The sequence below is a fragment of the Acanthochromis polyacanthus genome, chromosome 4 (assembly GCF_021347895.1).
Source record: "Acanthochromis polyacanthus isolate Apoly-LR-REF ecotype Palm Island chromosome 4, KAUST_Apoly_ChrSc, whole genome shotgun sequence".
Taxonomy (NCBI): domain Eukaryota; kingdom Metazoa; phylum Chordata; class Actinopteri; family Pomacentridae; genus Acanthochromis; species Acanthochromis polyacanthus.
The window spans coordinates 37,049,744-37,068,248 of record NC_067116.1 but is presented as its reverse complement, the minus strand read 5'-3'; the positions used below and the strand labels follow the sequence as shown (position 1 = coordinate 37,068,248).

General features: G+C 39.9%; 3 protein-coding genes across 3 annotated transcripts in view; 1 reads left to right on the top strand and 2 right to left on the bottom strand.

Moving 5' to 3' along the window:
* The window catches only part of LOC110964951 (cytochrome P450 2J2-like), a 228,538-nt gene that overhangs the window by 69,351 nt on the left and 140,682 nt on the right, over nucleotides 1-18,505 (top strand). The window lies entirely within an intron of this gene.
* Nucleotides 306-6,807, bottom strand: LOC110970884 (cytochrome P450 2J4-like). The gene is made up of 9 exons (XM_051947123.1): nucleotides 6,564-6,807; nucleotides 5,117-5,279; nucleotides 4,862-5,011; nucleotides 4,361-4,521; nucleotides 3,889-4,065; nucleotides 3,661-3,799; nucleotides 3,286-3,473; nucleotides 2,692-2,833; nucleotides 306-1,000 (listed from the first exon to the last, which is right to left on the bottom strand). Exons 1-9 carry the CDS (start codon nucleotides 6,762-6,764, stop codon nucleotides 825-827), a joined length of 1,497 nt encoding a protein of 498 aa, XP_051803083.1. The 5' UTR covers nucleotides 6,765-6,807; the 3' UTR covers nucleotides 306-824.
* The window catches only part of LOC110947329 (cytochrome P450 2J4-like), a 60,481-nt gene continuing 51,447 nt past the window's right edge, over nucleotides 9,472-18,505 (bottom strand). Inside the window, exons 5-10 of the mRNA XM_051947095.1 lie at nucleotides 15,715-15,853; nucleotides 15,204-15,380; nucleotides 14,964-15,102; nucleotides 11,234-11,421; nucleotides 10,040-10,181; nucleotides 9,472-9,735 (exon numbers count right to left, since the gene is read on the bottom strand). Of these exons, the coding sequence (XP_051803055.1) occupies nucleotides 9,560-9,735; nucleotides 10,040-10,181; nucleotides 11,234-11,421; nucleotides 14,964-15,102; nucleotides 15,204-15,380; nucleotides 15,715-15,853 (961 nt within the window). The 3' untranslated portion in view covers nucleotides 9,472-9,559. The remainder of the gene's footprint in view (nucleotides 9,736-10,039; nucleotides 10,182-11,233; nucleotides 11,422-14,963; nucleotides 15,103-15,203; nucleotides 15,381-15,714; nucleotides 15,854-18,505) is intronic.

Genomic DNA, 18,505 nt, shown 5'->3' with positions numbered 1-18,505 from the left:
AGAATTAAAATTCCTTCTTTCAACAAGGTAACTGTTCTAATATATGTAAAGTGCAAAATTTGTGCAAAATGCATTTTGACCAAAAAATGTTCAGAAGGCCTATAACGGTTGCTCATATTTTCTGTCGTACTAACTTTAGACTTCACAGAACCCAGCTGAAGTGTCCAGATTATGTCCAAATGAATTGCTAATGACAGTAGGTGTCATACATTCTCAAACTAATCATCAGCACTGAGAGTCTTTGCATTGTCTGAACTGCCACACCTTACACTGAGTCAACACTATGAACTTTAACACAAGAAGCATGAGTTCATCTCAGTTTATTGATTGACACACAAATCATGTTTTTGCAAGTCTGACAGAATGAATGTGTCGTGGAAATAATTGTTCCCGGTGAATTTTGTTAAGAACTGGAAGGTTCACAGGATTTTTTTTTGCATGTTTAAATACAGTAAATTATTTCAATAATGTGTAACTATTTTTTGAGAAGGTGTCCTGTCTTAAAATATTTTCAAATGATATTCAACGGATGTATGATTGTTTTGTCATGACACATTTCAGCACTTCCATCCTAAAAAATGAAGATTTCTAGGAGTGACTGATCTCAAGAATGCCACCATATACATGTTCTTCACAAGTGTACGTAAACGTTGTTCACGACTGTACATTACTTTAACAATGTAAAATGGTTTATTGAAAAGGTCTGCTGACTGAAATTACTTTCCAATGACATTTTACTCATACCATAGACAAATTACAATAAACAGCAGACTTAATGCATTAGAGGACAAATGCAGTGGAACACATGGTGATTTATTGTGAGTTTATCGTGGTGTGGCACAAAGGTGGTACGGTTTGGGTGAACGAATGAATCCCATGGTATACTCCAGACTGGGCTTCTCTCCAGCAGGCGCAGAGAATGAAAATCTCTGAAGGAGGGAGGTGAAAAAGAGGAATAACTCCATCCTGGCCAGCTGTTCCCCAATACACACCCGCTTACCTGAGAATACACAGTTCAGCAGATGAGTTTCATTCACATCATTTACATGTTCAGATATTTATATATTAAACATATTGCAATCATTGAAGTGGCTTTGTGCATTCTACAAAAAAGTGTTGTGTAAGTTATGTTTTTTATATTTTTATCTAATACATTTTTAGAACAGTTAACTCATTAACTTATTAACATATGTGAAGAGTGTACAAATGGCAATGTAGCTTAATGTAACACAGTGAAAGGGAAATTCCATCCTGGACATGAACAAGCTCTTCACGCTTGCAGAGCTGCTGGGGGGGGGGTCATCTGAGTTTATCCAGCCAGTCCACATGTGCTTCTTGGATTTGAAAAGACTTACGACTGTGTCAAATGAGAGGTGCTGTGAGGGGTACTGCAGGAGAATGGGGCACTGAGCTCATTGTTATGAGCCGTTCAGTCCCAATACAATCAAAGTGAGAGCTGTATTTGCATCCTCAGCACAAAGAAAGCATTTCCTGTGGGTGTTTGTAGATGCTGAATTCTGCCAAGGCTGCTCTTTGTCTCTGATCATGTTTGTAGTGTTCATGGACAGGGTCTTAAGGCACCAGGGGAGAAGGGTCTCTGGTTTAGGATTGCATCGCTGTTTCATGCAGTCAACGTGATACTGTTGGCTGTATTAGACTCTGACCTGTGAAGTCAAGTGTGAAACAGCTGGGATGTGAGTGAGTGTAAGTGTCTCAGGATCTTGAGATTCTTAAATCAGAGGAAAATGGAGTGCGAGATTGCCAGGCAGCTTGGTACAACCTCAGTAGTAATGGACTGTTGTGGTAAATTGGCGACCTGAGCCAGAATGCGCAGCTACTGAATTACCAGTCCACCTACTTTCCAATCCTCATCTGTGGTCATGAGCTCTGGGTAGTGACCGAAAGAAGAGACTGCAGGTACATGCGGCCGAAATGACTTGCTTCCATAGAGTGGCTGGGCAAGCTTTAGAGATTGGGTAAGAAGCTAAGACATCCAGAGAAAGCTTGGAGTGGAGTTGCTACTCTTTGTGCTAAAAAAACCCAGTTGATGTGGTGTGGATGTCTGATTTGTCTGGCTCCTGGGAGACTTCCTTTGGAGGTTTTTCAAGCACATCAGCCCGAGGAGACCACAGGGTAGACCCAGAACTCACTGAAGGGATTACATAACGTATCTCACCTGGGATCCCCAGGGACAACTGGAAAGCATTGCTGAGGAGAGGGACGGATGGATTGATGAATGGCACAGACATCCCAATAATCACAGTACAGCCGGTCAGAAGCTTGGGTGACATCTATGACAACTCTCAGAAGGACACTGCATCCTTCCCTTTGATTAGCATAAGGTACTTCTAAGTCCATCGTTTCTACACACTTTGAGCAAAACAAAGTCACCAGCATTCACACTGGCAGTTGTTGGTGGACCGGGAGAACAGCTGAATGTCCATAAATACATCAACCCAAGTTGGGTCAGCTGGAAGATAGTGTACGATGTTCAAAGACCGAAAACACCAGAAGATTCCAGGAACATCATTGATGCTGTGTCCAGAGAACATCAGCAGATGTTTGCATACAGTCAATAAATAAAAAGAAACAATGAATACCTTAATTGAGTGGTTACCCATGGAGGCAACTCATGCCATGCAGTAGCTCATAGGGCCTTTGGGTAGAACACCATATTATAGGATTACTCACCTGCAGAAAATGGAATGAAGGCCTCTCTCTTCCTAAATTTCCCATCCTGGTCCAGAAAATGCTGAGGGTTGAAGGAGTGTGGAGTTTCCCACATCGAATCATCATTGAGGACCGAGTGCAGCGTCGGTATTATCATGGTGCCCTGAGGAAACAACACTGTTAAAAGGCTTAATTACTTTGGAGGTGTCTGCATTTCTAATGTTACAGAAAATTACAACAATGTGACTACAAATGTGATACTGATTTTCTGCAAAATAATTGAAGACAGTGAGCAAACAGTAAGTAATAGTGTAAAAATTGCAAAGGAATGACAGTCTACAGAGAGACTAATCAGAATGATGTTTCACTTTACCGAAGGACACGATAACAGTAATTTGGAGTAATCAATAATGGGTGAGTATACAATGTTTTGTGCTATTCAGGTTTGAAATCATCTTCAGTAACCTATAATTATCAATTAAATAATTTAGGAATAGAAGTTATAACAGAAGTACTTATGAACAGCACACTGAGTAACAGGTCATTACTGATTCATTCCTTCTTGGTTCTTTGGTAATTTAGTACATGTTTACATGCTACCAGTGGGTTGTGTACCTTTGGGATTGTGTACTTATCCAGTGTGGTGTCCCTGACTGTAATTCGGCCCACATTGAGCGGGACGATGTTGGCATATCTCTGTATTTCATGGATGACTGCATTAGTATAGGGTAAGTTTTCTCTGTCAGTCATGGAGGGCTGTCTGGATGAACCAATCACAGCATTTATCTCAGCCTGGACTCTCTCTGCACAACATGAAACCAGGAGATAATATTAGTCTGTGGGCTGAAATGATGTCTGAGGATGAAATTACGCATCACACATCTTCTCTCCAAATGCATGACTCAGCTGTGAGCAACGTCTGACAAAATGAAGTCATAGCAAGTTGCTTTGAAAAGATGCAGAAGCGGCAGATATTACTTATGTACTCACTCTGTATGTCAGGGTGATGGATCATGTACAGCAGCCCCCAGCGTAACGTAGTGGTAGTAGTTTCAGTTCCAGCACCAAACAGATCAAGAGTGCAGTAACACAAATTTTTGAGATCAAAACCAGCGTCGTTGTCCTCTTTCTGCACAAGAGACACAAGCAAAAGAATCAGGAATCAGATGAAATATTTGATTGGAAAGACACAAGGAACAAACAGATTGGAACACTCACATCTCCCATTGCTATAAGGAAGGAGTCGATATAGTCTCTTGGTGATGAGGGGTTGAGGGTTTCTCTGTGTTCTTTGATCTTCATTTCTACAAAGTCAATATTCTTTTTTATCAGAGAGAATATCTTCCGATGAGGTCCAGGCAGCCAGTGCATCAGCCAGGGTACTGTGTTGTAAATCTGCAGAGCAGGAGAATAGTTACCAAAACATCTATCAGACAAGATGACAATGTCTGGTTAAATCATCTTTTATTGGATAAAGGTCTGTTAGTTGAATACTCTCACTATTTGTTGCTAATAATATTGATTTACTTTTACTTACAGAGAATTTCAAATGCAAATTTTTAAATGTAATTGGTTGTTTTTGAATTTGTAGAGGAAATCTTTTACAATATTGCTATTAAAATGCACATTTTCCTTCTGTGTTATGAATCAATCCTGATTTTAATCTGATTATTGGATGGTGGAGGCTCACCTGGATTAATATGCCTTCCTGTAAGCGCTCTACCTCATTGAAGTTGTGGAGAATAGTCTGGTACTGCTTGTCAGTGTACTCGAATCGATGCCCAAACACCAAACAGCAGATGATGTTGGACACAGCATTGTGTATCAGTTTTTGGGCATTAAAAGGCTTGTCTGTAAAATAATCAATAAATAAAAGAGGGAAAATATTGAAATACGAGTCAGAACATAATTAGAGAAGTTCTTAATGTGGTACAAACCAGCCTCATCATAATTTTACATTTAAAAATATGTAAAGCGACTCATTATTTCAGTTCTGATACAGAGAATGCAGATGTTCCTTTCAGTTATGACTGTTGCCATGTTTTGTTTCATAAGCTGATTCACAAATGTCTTGTTGCATGCTTCTGCATTGCAAAATTGAAGATAAAAGGAAAATGGAATGTGTATGGAATAAATTTAGAAAATAAAAATGAATGCATCAATGCAAAAAACGAGAAAAAAAAGATTTCACCTTGGTGATCTGCAAAAGCTTCTGTGAGATATCGACACTCCTCCTGGATAAACAGCTCCAGGGTTTTCTTTCCCAGACCAAAGTTTCTGAGTGTATGAAGAGCAAATCTCCTCTGCTGCTTCCATGGATTACCATTTGAGAAAACAATGCCTTTTGGGAAAACAACACAGAATTAGATCAGATGTAATTTGATGCTGTTGGTCTTTGTAAAAACACCAACTTGCAACTTTTGAAACAAAAAGCAACAAACAGCACCTTTGTCCCCAAACAATTCATTGAACAACGGCACGGTAGGACGATCTACATAGTCTTCTCCTTGTTGGACCAGGGCTTCTTTCACATGCTTGTAGCCATTGATGACAACAAGCCTTCCACCAAAGAGACGAAGGCTGAAAATGTTTCCATATTTCTCTACAAACTGAGCACAGACAGCAGATTGGTGTTTTGGTGAACAGTGACTCAGGTGAGTTCAGGTTCTACTGCAATGCATTCATTTTACATCTATATTTCACACAAATATATAAGAATTTATTCTTCAACTAAGGAAATGTAATAAGTGCAGGGGTCCACGTCCTCACTCAGGAGGCTGGCTGGAGGAAAACAGGCTGCTCTGGCAGCTGCAGGGTCTTGCTGAACATCCCGATGTCTCTCAGCGAATGAAGCAGTATAATCCCACGTCCCCTGCTAGTATGTGAAGCTGGTCTTTATAGCAGCAGATGGGATGAGCTGCAGGTGTGAAACTCACAGACCAGAGACACACTGGCAGGGGAACCGGAAGGGGGCGGGGCTAGATCTGGCCTGTTACGATGTATATTGTGGCAGTCTTGAGTTTCCTATATTGAAACCCATGCGTCTTTGTCCCGGGAAAAAAAAATCAAGCATTTTGGTTCTTTTGGTTCTTTCAAAGATTTATTATAGGTCTTCTGGAAATATGATACAACCTGCAGTGAAAAATATAGAAGCAGCAATTTAAATGATCAGTTTTGGTGATGTCAAAAGTCTCGTTATTCAGATATCCTTAGTGACATGGCCTCTTATGTTCTCGCAAATGATTAGGATTGACTGCAGCTGCTGACTCCTCTGAGCCAATTCTATTAGAGCCCAGCACTCCAATAGAAATTTATTGGAAACAGCACCAAACAGTATACCAAAAAAGTCTGAGGAGCTCTGCAAAGATCAGAAAAAGGAAATCTTTGACTTGAACAAATTGATTGTCAATTCGTGGTCAAAGATAAAACCAAAAACTGGTGGACGGCTCTCAAAAGTGCCTAGTTGAGATGAAAATAGCTAAGGGATGTTTGACCAAATATTAACATTGTTGCACAGATATTTTTGACCCAGCAGGCTTTGTCATATTTCCAAAAGATCTATAATAAATCAATGATAGACCTGAAATGCTTAAATGTTTTTTGTGACAAAGATGTGTGTTTTTCAGTGATTCCATCATAGAAAATGCAGAGTCATGAAAGTCTTTGGAAATTCAACACTCCCATGATATACATGATTTTGAAAAGTGTATGCAAACTTTTATTCAAGACTGTATGTCAGTTCAGGCCATTCTTGATGTGGCTTCATCAAAGATTACCAGAACATAGACAAGAAGGACTTGTCTGGAAGAAAACCACAGAGGGTCTGTGCAAGAAAGCCAGAGCTGCATGTATATTCTCAGGAAGTTCTGGACAGAAAATCTATAGATTTCTACCTCTATGAACTGCAGATGAAGTCTTCCAGGTTGGATGCGATGAAGATCACCAATGAAGGGTAGAGCCCATGGTCCAGGAGGGAAGTTTTTTGGCACTCTGTTCTTCAAAACATCAGCCAACAGCAGGAAGACACAGAAAAATATTAATAAACTTCTGCCATCTACCCACTCCAAGCCGAGAACACTGAAGATTATCTCCATTCCTTCACTTTAACTGCAGCTATCCCGACTGAACACAGTCAGTGTGTGCAAAGGACTCCTTGTTTCATAACAATCTGCAAAAGACCTTCAAAATAAGAGCATATGTGTGTATGTGCCCTTCAGTAATGAATAATAGTTTTTACTTTGGTACAAGAAATGAAAGAAAGAAGTAATATCATTGTATAGAAATATTGTGCTACAGTCAAAATTATTAGTCCTGATCGTACTACAGAGCTCACATACACACACACGTGCCCTTATTTTGAAGGTCTTAAATTATTCGACATAGCAATTCAATAAGGATTCAGTAAATAATACTATAAGCTGACAAAAATTTCTAAAAACCAGACAGGTGAACAAAACATAAACTGCGTCTTCACATCAGTTCAATAAAATTTCATTTAAAGGATATAGAACTACCATTTTTCAATTCATATGACAGTCTGATACACTTATAGTTCGGTTAACTTTTGCATTTGTTAATAATTTATAGTCGTGCAGGTCATTAGCTTCAACTTTATCTTCAGTAAAAACACTGTGTGTATGTTTTATTTATCAAGTGTCCAACTGTCCAGTTGATAACATGTACAAACAAAACTGAACGTATGTCAGAACAAACCCCCCATAACACATTTAGGCAAGCCTCCAAGTCCTCCTAATAGAAAACTTTGAAAATATACAGAAAAAACTGCCTCAAAAATAAAAAAAAATAAATATCTCTACCGTCACTGATTTAACCCCAATAAACTAATCTGTTTATAAACGTTACATATGTAACTGAAACATGAAAATGTTTCCTCCCTGTCTTAAAATGAAATAGATGTGTCCCCACATTGATGCTTTTTTGAGTGGTATGGTGAGGATCAGTAACAGTTTTGATTGGCACCAACTGGAATAAAGCTGTCCATCATTACACTGACAGTGTACTTCAGCCTGAGCCGCACACATCACCAGTAACTATTGGAAGTAGCAGACGCTTGAAGTGACACTGTGGTCTGCTTATTCTCTAGATCTATTGCAAATGCTACAGCTGTGGGATCAACTTGGTCAGCTTATTGCCACCTGAGTTCCAAGGTCATAGAACAACAGCAGCTGGTGGTTGCACTGCAGGAAAAGTGTAAATACATCCCACAAGACAACATCAGATGCCTTGTAGGGATCACTGAGGGATCACTGTTTGCCTCAACTCCAATGGAGGACATATTTTGTACTCAAATTGTTGCAGTTCCCAGTTTTGATTACACTGGATCTGGTGCCAACCCAACTCACAACTCATAACTCTATTTTCTTCACATCTGTCATGAATAGTCAAGGAATGTTGGTGTACAAAACTGTTACTTGTATGAGAAAGTTAACCTAAGTCTGAAGGTTTGTGCGTGCTATTCAGCATATATGTAATGAACTAAAATTTAGTGCTTCAGACCACAAAATTTTCAGAAAGACAAAATTTTATTAAAATTTTCTGTTGTACAAATTTCAGACTCCACAAAGTCTTACTGAGGAATCTAATATACTTCCAATCTGAATTGCTGATAACAGCAGGTATCATAAATCGTCTGACTGAAACTACAGCGTGATATTTAACAATCAGCCGTCTGAATGAGAAACATGAAATAGTCTTGGTTTAATTGATTTACACACAAATCAAGTTTTTTCTAATCTTAAGAAATCAATGTGTGGTAGAAATGATTGTAGGAACGTGATTTCCCCTGACTTCTTGAATATACAGGCATGACCAAAGGTTTACAATTGCAAAAATTATGGATATCATAGCAGTCTTGAATTTCCAATCGCTACTTGAACTCTTAATTTTCCGTGATAATCAATGGAAGACATGCATCTTTGTCATAAAAAAAAAAACAGGTATTCTGGACAGAAAACTTGCTGGATCAAAAACACACACAGCAACTTGAACTATCACTTTTGGTGGTGTAGACAGTTGTGCCACACTGTCAAAGAAAAAGCCTTCAGAAGGAACGTTTTGCAATCAGATGAAACAAAAGTGGAGCAATTTGGCCATAATGACAAGAAATATGATTTGAAGAGAGAGGCTGAGCCCCTTAACCCCTGAAACACCAAGCATGGTGGTAGCAGTATTATGCTCGCGGGCTGTTTTGCCAGCAGTGGAAGTAGTGTAAAGAAGTAAACAAAAGTAAATACAATTAAAAACAAAGAATATTTCTCCACATTTTTCAAGAACACCTACAATGATTTGCCAGAAGGTTGGGTCTGGAAGCAATTGAGTGTTTCAACATGACAATGACTCCAAACACACATCAAAACAATCAAAGAAATGGCTAAATCAGGTGAGAATTAAGGTTTAAGTCCTGGCTTAAACACCATCAAGAACCTGTGGACTATGATGGAAAAGCAAGTGTCAAAAGCTAATAAATCTAGTTGAATTGCACCAGAGGAGTGGTCAAAGATACAACCAGAAGCCTTCCCAAAGGTTGTGAACGGCTACAAAAAGCGTTCAGTTGAAGTGAAATGGCCAAGGGACATTTATGTATTGTTGTATGAATATTTTTGACCCAGCAGTTCTTTTTTTTAATTTTTCCAGGAGACCTGTAATAAATCTATGAAAAAACTAAAATGTATGATTATTTTTTCAGAGATGTGTTTGAATAATGCTATCATAAAAACTTAAGAGCTCTAGGAGTGACTGGACATGATATAAAAACATTTTTTCATGACTACTAGACCACTGTAGCAATGCATAATAGTTTATTGCAGACATTATTGATGAATTACAAGACAAACATAGTGGAACACAGTGATTTATTGTCTTTAGTGGTTTATCGTGGTGTGGCACAGAGGCGGTAAGGTCTTGGAGAGCGAATGCCTCCCATGGTATACTCCAGACTAGGTTTCTCTCCAGCAGGCGCAGAGAATGAAAATCTCTGAAGGAGGGAGGTGAAAAAGAGGAATAACTCCATCCTGACCAGCTGTTCCCCAAGACACACCCGCTTACCTGAGAATACACAACAGCTGAGTTTCATTTACATAATTCATATGTTTAAAAATTCTTATAATAAACATAATAAAGTACTTGAAATGAAATTGCACATTTAAAAAATAAAAATAAAGTTTTGCACAAATGACAGTTTTATTTTGTGCATTATCAGGACAGTTCAGTCGTCAACATACAAACATGTCAAGAGAGTTTTAATGGCAAAGTAAGTTAATTTAACACATTGAAAGGAAAAGGTGATATGTGGCCTCATTGCGGTCCTTCACTAAATCACCGCATCACAATATTAAAACCACTGACTCACCTGCAGAAAAAGGGAGGAAGGCCTCTCTCTTCCGAAATTTACCGTCTTGGTCCAGAAAGTGCTGAGGGTTGAAGGAGTGTGGAGTTTCCCATATTGACTCATCATTGAGGACTGAGTGCAGCGACGGCATTATCACTGTACCCTGAAGAAACAACACAGGCTAGAAAAGTAAATTAACCAGCTTTGTAAAAATATTTGAAATATCACAAGTCATATCAGTAAATCATCCATTCATGACCTTTCAAACAGTTGACAGAATGATCATGCTACTTTAAAATACAAGTGCATTTCTATATAAGTCACTTTTTACACAGCCAATATAAAAAGACGAAGTATATTTTTGAAAAGTTGCTTGTCTTTGCCATTGTGGACTTTCCACACAAGTCCAACCTCAAATAGCAAACTTAATTAATTTGGTGCAAACTGTGTTTCTGCATTTCTGCTGTTAGAAGTAATTACACTGCTGTGACTATTCATGTAAATATGACTTGGTGAGAAATCTGAAAATAACTGTGAAGACAGTGAATAACTATTAAGTATGATGTTTTATTTTACTTAATAAAATAAAGCGGCTGTGGCTCAGGTGGTAGAGCGGGTCGTCCAATGATCGAAGGGTTGGCGGTCCGATTCCCGCTCTCGCCTAGTCATGTGCTGTTGTGTCCTTGGGCAAGACACTTAACCCACCTTGCCTCCAGTGCTCTTCGTGTGTGTGTGAATGTTGGTGGTGGTCGAAGGGGCTGTAGGTGCGGATTGGCCTTGCTTCCGTCCCCACCAGAGTGAGAATGTGTGAGCGTATGGGTGAATGGAAACAATTGTTGTATAAGCACTTTGAGTACTCTGATGAGTAGTAAAGCGCTATATAAGAGCAAGTCCATTCATACTTAAGGGGACACAAAAAAAAGCAACTACCATGAGTAGTAGTAGTAGAATGAGTAGTTACTATTTTTTACTGCTTAATGTTAACTCAATCAATTTATAGATAATTATGAACTACTCTGTACCTAATGATTCACTAATCTTCCAGTTGGTTCTTCAAAAATGTCTAACTATCTAATTTATAATCTGAGATTTGACGTTGCTACAGAAGTATATATAAACAGCACATTGAAAATCAGGTCATTCCTGATTATCCATACTCGTTCTTTCGTAAATTATCATATTTCCGTGTTTAGGTGTTGTCTGTGGATTGTGTACCTTTGGGATTGTGTACTTATCCAGTGTGGTGTCCCTGGTTGCCATGCGGACCACATTGAGTGGGACGATGTTGCCATATCTCTGTATTTCATGGATGACTGCATCAGTATAGGGTAAATTTTCTCTGTCAGTCAGAGAGGGCTGTCTGGATGAACCAATCACAGCATCTATCTCAGCCTGGACTCTCTCTGCACATAATGAAAGCAGAAAACAGCATCAGTTTACATACTTTCTCTCCCAATACAGGACTGACCTGTGAGAGACCCCTGATAATATAAAGTCATTGCACAATGCTTACAAAAGATGCAGGAATGGTGTCACAAATTGGTGAGGGAAAAGACCCGAATGCTGATATGGCAGATGGATGAAAACAACAAGGGAAACTTCAATATAACTAAAACAAAAGGTGAGAGCTGGTGATCCAGTTAAAATACCAAGTAAAAGTCCCAGAGACAAATAAAGATATGCAAAAACATAACCCAAAACTTAGAAATCCAAAAAACACCAATCTGAGCGCACATGGAACACAAGCATGGAGCTAAAGCATGAAAACAGCAGGAGAACAAGAAGAAAGACAAGACTTTTTACATGCTGAGAACTGACTGAGGAGTCAAGACACGATGACTTATGAACATGAGTTAACCAAAACTACACTAAGCAGTCGGAAAGGTTCCCAAAGGCAGGGCAAAGGTTGGGACCAGTCGGATGAGTAGCTCGAAGGTTGATTGGGCATGTGGAGCTACTTAAGAGGGCAGCCTGTAGGCACAGGCAGGCTCTCGGCTGACTCAGGAGCAGTCTTGGTGTCACTTGACCAAGAGGCGAAGCAGCTGTCACCTATCTCAAGAGATGTCTCTGCTATAACCAACTTAGACTCTAGAGCAGGGGAAATGTCAGCTGATTCTGGAAAGTCTTTGTGTCAGCTGGCCGTTGCAGGGCCTGAGCTTGATGTGGGGTGACCCTTGTGGCACATTCCAGGACAGAAAAGATGGTGACTTTCAAACACAGGAACACCAGTGACGGCAACCCTCTCACACTTGGGAACAGAAGAGACAGCGGCACTCTCAGATGCAGAAACCAGTCAAGAAACATATTTGGATCCTGGAGAAGCATTGAACGACTCAGCAACAGCCTCTGGAAGGGAAGACTTTAACAGACTTAGGCACAGTCTTTGTGTCAGCTGAACATAACAGGGCCTGAACTCGACATCCATAGATGCAGAAACAGACGCAGGACATGAGAGGTTTCAACCAAGTGCAGGACTGTGGCTACAGGACCACCAAAATGCTTGGCAGCAGAGCCAGGCCATCCACACTGGAGAGTGGTGAAACCTGGGTGTTGGGAAGCTGTGAGGACTGGGAGCTAGGGAGTGGTGATACCCAATGTCAGTTGAACCGCACTGCCTTCTGAAAGGCTTCAGAGGATAAGGGTGCGGGGCAGAATCAGGCAGAAAACTGGCTGATTTTGTGTTCAGCTGGTAGGCAGTCGTCAAGCTCAGGACCTGGGACAATCTAGGCGTAGCTGGATAAAGGCTGTCTGACTCTAGAGCTTGCACAAAACTAGCAGGTCAATGACAAACAAAAACAAGAACTGAAGCTGGCAGGAGGTTGGCAGGTCGATGGCTAGCCAACTCAGGAGCTGATGGTGACAGGTGTTTAGATGACCTGAAAGAATACTGGAAAGTAGGAGTGTGTAACAAAACATCCCTGATCCATCCAGACAAAGAACTCCTCAGCCAAGGCATCAGTGCTGCCCCTCTGTTGACTCTAGGGCTGGACCCCAATATCCGAACCCAGAGGAAAAGAAAATTCAAAAAGAGATCTCAAAAATGTTTCATTTACTTCTCCTAGACAACTTTGAGATCTGTGTGACACCAAACTGAGACTAAGGCTTATTTCTCCTGTGTCTCATTTTTTTCTCCTGAGCAATAAGATGCACTAAATCTCAGTTTAGTCTCCTTTAAAGTTTCAGAAGAGATCTCAACAAGCTCTCATATAATTCTCAGAGTTTCTCAACTTTTGTGTCTCTTTGTGATCTCAGGCTGAGAAATCAGAGAGCTCTCTCTAAGAACTCAATCTGTTCTCATCCCAGCTTCAGTTCATGCATCTCATACTAAGCTCAGAGAGAACAGATGAAGAGATCTCTACAAGCGCTCACTGAATTCTCAGACTCAGGTCAACGTTTTGGTTGTTTTTAATCATCTAGCATGTTGACTTCATTGTAATCCACATGATATTTTTTTTAAATTAATTAATAAAGATTCAGATTACTTTATTCATCCCAAAAGGGAAATTCATTTGTCTGTCAGCTCATCTGCTATTTGCTATAGAATTATAAAGCCTGATCGCTATGGGTACAAAGATCTTCTATATCTTTCCGTCCTGCAGTCCAGAGAGAGGCCCATCACGATATTATGAGTGGATGATCCGTGGTGTTTAGAATGATAAATCCAGTCAAGTGGGAGGAGAGGGTGACATGATTGAAGTCACCATATATTATTATAAGTGCCTCAAGATGTTTAGGCTGTATCCTGGCAACTTCTTATTTGTTGCAGCATTTATAAGGTGTGTGTGTGCAGACTAATATATGCATAGGGTGGCATAGCTCAGTGGGTAGAGTGACTGGCTGACACCCAGAAGACCGGGGTTCAATTTTGAGTCTGTCGTGCTCATGTGGAGGTGTGAGTGAGTCTCACATATTGCTCTGTAGAAGCTCCACTATTGTTCATTTTCTTTTCCAGAGGAGAAATAAAGGAGCCATTAAACACACTGTATTGAGATTAGCAAGGTATCTCCCACAAGTCTCAAGTATGACTCCCTCTAATTATCCTGTCTCACCTATTTCTCCTGGTGAATTTTAGGAGAAACATATGAGAAACCTTTAGACAAAATAGAAACTAAAATGAGGCTGACATGAGAATCTCAAATTTGTCTCCTGAGTTGTAGAAGAGCAAGCTTTGAGCAGTAAAATTTTCCTCTGGGAATATTCGTTCGCTACGGTGCTACCCCGGTCGGATGTTACCGGGCGGAAAGAATATGCGGCGTTACTGTCTTCCATCTGCCTTCGGCCCACATCGGCTCATCTCATCGTGTGATCACATAAACATATACACATATGTCTATGTGATCACTCCTTCCTCCCCCCAGACGAAAATATTCGGAGCTCGTCTCTTCCCTTCACCCCACTTTGGCTATTCCCACCGTGTTTGGCTCATCTCGGCTCATCCATTCGTGTTTGTAACCACGACCCGAATGGCCATGGTGGCTGCCGACTCTGATGTCATGCTTCACGTCGTTGCATAAACACAGGACAAGATGCTGAAGACCTCCGCTGTTTGGGAATTCTTCAGTTTAACTGAAGACAAAACGAAGGTAACATTTGGACCCAGGAGACCAGACGAACGGATCCGAATATTCATTCCGTCTCCACCACAACACAAACCTGAGAGCACAAGCTTGGAGCATAAGCATGAAAACAGGAGAACAGCAAAAAACTAGTATGACAATGGAACAACAAGACTATTTATATCCTGAGAACTAATTGAAGAGACAGGACACAGGTGGTTCACAAGATACAGGTGAAACTAAAGAGGGCAATCAAAAGAGGAGGGAAAGACTGACAAAAGGAGGAAGTAAAAACACACATGAGGAAGGGGGATTTAATAATATGACCACAAAATCCAGAACACAAAAATCCAGAACCACTGAAGATGTTAGTTGACTCATACAAATACCTTGTATATCAGGGTACTTGATCATGTATAGCAATCCCCAGCGTAAAGTAGTGCTAGTGCTTTCAGTCCCAGCACCAAACAGGTCCAGAGTGCAAAATCTCAAATTGCTGAAATCAAAACCAGCATCTTCATCTTCCTTCTGTCGGTGACAAATGAGACAGACACGAGAATCTATTGACATATTAGTTTGGAAAGGCAAAAAAGGGATCAAACACAAAATAAATATTCTGAAACACTCACATCCCCCACTTCTATAAGGAAGGCGTCGATGTAGTCTCTTGGTGATGAGGGGTCGAGGGTTTCTCTGTGTTCTTTGATCTCAATTTTTATAAAGTCAATGTTCTCATTTATCGCAGTGAATATCCTCCGATGAGGTCCAGGCAGCCATCTCATCAGCCAGGGTACTGTGTTGTAAATCTACAGAGCAGGAAGACAGTTATCAAATTGTTTGACAGGATTAATATTTAAATGTTCGATAGTTCTGTCAGGTTTCTGTGGATGAGAATTATTCGTCACCTTTGACACTTTAAGCAATTTTTACTGATAATGTTAGTGTGCTTTCACTTGAAGAGTGTTATATGTATCAACTGATCCACTCTTGGGTTTGCTCAAATAGAGTGTTTTTACATTGTTGGATATGCATAATTTGTAGTGGGATGCTTTTACCATATTGTTATTAAAATGCACATTTGACTTTTATGTTTTGCATAAATTCTGGTTTAAATATGACTATTGGATTTTGGCGGCTTACCTGGATCAACAAACCTTCCTGCAAACGCACTGTCTCATTAAAGTTGTGGAGAATAGTCTGGTACTGCTTGTCAGTGTACTCAAATCGATGCCCAAACACCAAACAGCAGATGATGTTGGACACAGCATTGTTGATCAATATATGGGCATTAAAAGGCTTCCCTGTAAAATAAATTTAAAAAATGTAGACAAGATACAGAGGATTTGTTAAAAAAAAAATGCAGGTCAAAGCATATTTAAAAAATTCTTTAGAGCTGGGTTGATCAGCCATATGATATCTCTTCCTTTAACTTGTGACTATATATTTTGGTTCATGATCTGATTGCACAGTCATCTTGTTGCCTGCTTCTGGTATGAAAAGTTGGAGTGAAACAGAAAATGACACGTCCATGTGATTAGCACTTAATAATAAAACAAAATAGTGATAAGTAACGCTTCATTGTAAATCAGTGTGATATTTCGTGCCTTGCGGTTCTTGGAAAGCCTCTGTGAGATATTGACACTCCTCCTGGATAAACAACTCCAGAGATTTCCTGCCCAGACCAAAGTTTCTGAGGGTATGAAGAGCAAATCTCCTCTGCTGCTTCCATGGATTACCATTTGACAGCACAATGCCTTTTGGGGACACAAAACAGCATTAGACCTGAAATAAACTGATGGTGCTGTTTTTTCTAAAACAACAAAAACAAAACACCATTTAGCAACATTTAAGATATAAAGCAACAAACCATACCCTTATTCCCCAACATGTCATCAAACAACGGTATGGAGGGACGATCTACATAGTCTTCTCCTTGTTGGACCAGGGCTTCTTTCAAAAGCTTGTAGCCATTGATGACCACAACCCTTCCACCAAAGAGACGAAGGCTGAAGATGTTTCCATATTTCTCTGCAAACTGAGCACAGACAACAGATTGATGTTGTGGTGTAACACTGAGGTGACTCTACTTCAGTGCATTAATTTTACATCTGTATTTTCTTCTAAGTCTTGCACAATGGATCACAATTTGTGATGCAACACTGAGATGTCATATCAGCTTCAGACAGCTAGAACAAATATTAAATGTCTCCTAAAAATCCAAACTGCCACACATGACTGAATGTTGAGACTAATGCAGAAAACTAAGTAAGTTGCATTGAAGGCATCTGAATCAGATGGTATAACCACCTCAACTGTTCCACAGGAGCACCTTTGCTGAGCTCTCTCTGGATATCCAAGCTCCTCAATCTCTACAGCTGAGCTCAGCCACCCTATGGAGGAAACTCATTTCGGCCACTTGTACCCACAGTCTTGCTCTTTCAGTCACTACCCAGAAGTCCTAACCATAGATGTGGGTTGGAATGTTTTTTAATAGGTAAACTGAGAGTACCCCTTTTCAGCTCAATTCCCTCTTCACTATGACAATCCAGTCTAACGCCTATTTTACTGCTGATGCTGAACTGAGCTGGCTGTCAGTCTCCGTTTTCCCATTATCTATGAATGAGATCTCCTTCATTTGGGGCAGTACCACACCCCTAGCCCAGAGGGAGCAGTCCACTGATTTGAAACAGCAAACCATGGCCTTGGACTTGGAGGTGGCGACTGACATCTCAGGCTCTTCATACTTGGCTGCAAACGATTGAAGTACGCACTGAAAGTCAGGGTTGGATGAAGTCAACATCCCTGATGATCATATGACACTGAAGAGACCAACCAAGACAGTCCAACAATGTTCAGAGCCAGCTCTGATCCTCTTTTTACGCAAGCATCCAAGATACATCCACAGATCTGATGACCCGCCTACAAAGTCATCCTTATGGCCAATCCAAGTCCAATAACAGAACAGCACTTGGGCTGAGATGAAACAGGCCATTACTCCCAGTCCTGCAGAAGTCAGTGTTGCAGTCCTAAGAGACTAAGGATTGAACCCATCACTGAACCTAATAATGGCTGCTTGACTCTACGTAATGACTAAATATACAGCTTAGAGTGTGGCATTAGAATTTTCTCAATATTATTTGTGCAAACAGAGTGGCAGTCCATGTGCAGATGGACGATCTGGAAATATCAAACAGTCAACTCTCAAATCATTTTGAAAATATAACAGATCTGCAAAACAACGCAAACACACAAACAAGTGCTACAAATGAAACATTTCTATAAGTACATTTAATTAATTTACAAATTCATGAGAAAAAAATGTAAATATCTTCCTAACATCATTCATACTTTCTGCTCCTTGACCTTAATTTGACATCTGGATGTTCTTTTAGATTTTACACAATGGATAATATGACATGCTTTAAAATACAAAGCAATGCAATTCAGTGTTTTCAGTTTCCTGTACTTTAATGTACTGCTTTCACAAAGAAAATGCTGTCCCTGCTGTCTGCAGTTTGCAAAGTCACTTTCATCTTCCTAGACTTGAATAAATATTATTATTATCTAGGGATTTCTACCTCTGTGAACTGCAGATGAAGTCTTGCAGGTTGAATGTGATGCAGATCACCAATGAAAGGTAGAGCCCACGGTCCAGGAGGGAAGTTTTTCGGCACTCTGTTCTTCCACACATCAGCCAGCAGCAGGAAAACACTGAAAAATATTAACAAACTTCTACTATTGTCAAGTAAGATGCAGATGTTGAGGTCTCAGAGAGGACTCAAGCTCATTACGGCCCTAAGGTAACAAAGGTTTTGAAGCAGACAAATAAAGATCTTAAAGAAGAAACATTATAAGTTAACCATATGATTATGCTTGCTAAAATACATATATATTTTTTTGAAGTGTTGATTTGATAAAAGTAATGATTCAG

What these genes read in the sequence shown, in the direction of transcription:
- LOC110970884 (XM_051947123.1), bottom strand. Translation starts at nt 6,764, where the DNA reads ATGGAGATAATCTTCAGTGTTCTCGGCTTGGAGTGGGTAGATGGCAGA. An exon ending in TTCATCTGCAGTTCATAGAG is followed by an intron (nt 5,280 to 6,563) that starts GTAGAAATCTAT and finishes GTCTGTGCTCAG; the next exon opens with TTTGTAGAGAAATATGGAAA. An exon ending in AGGAAGGCATATTAATCCAG is followed by an intron (nt 4,066 to 4,360) that starts GTGAGCCTCCAC and finishes CCTGCTCTGCAG; the next exon opens with ATTTACAACACAGTACCCTG.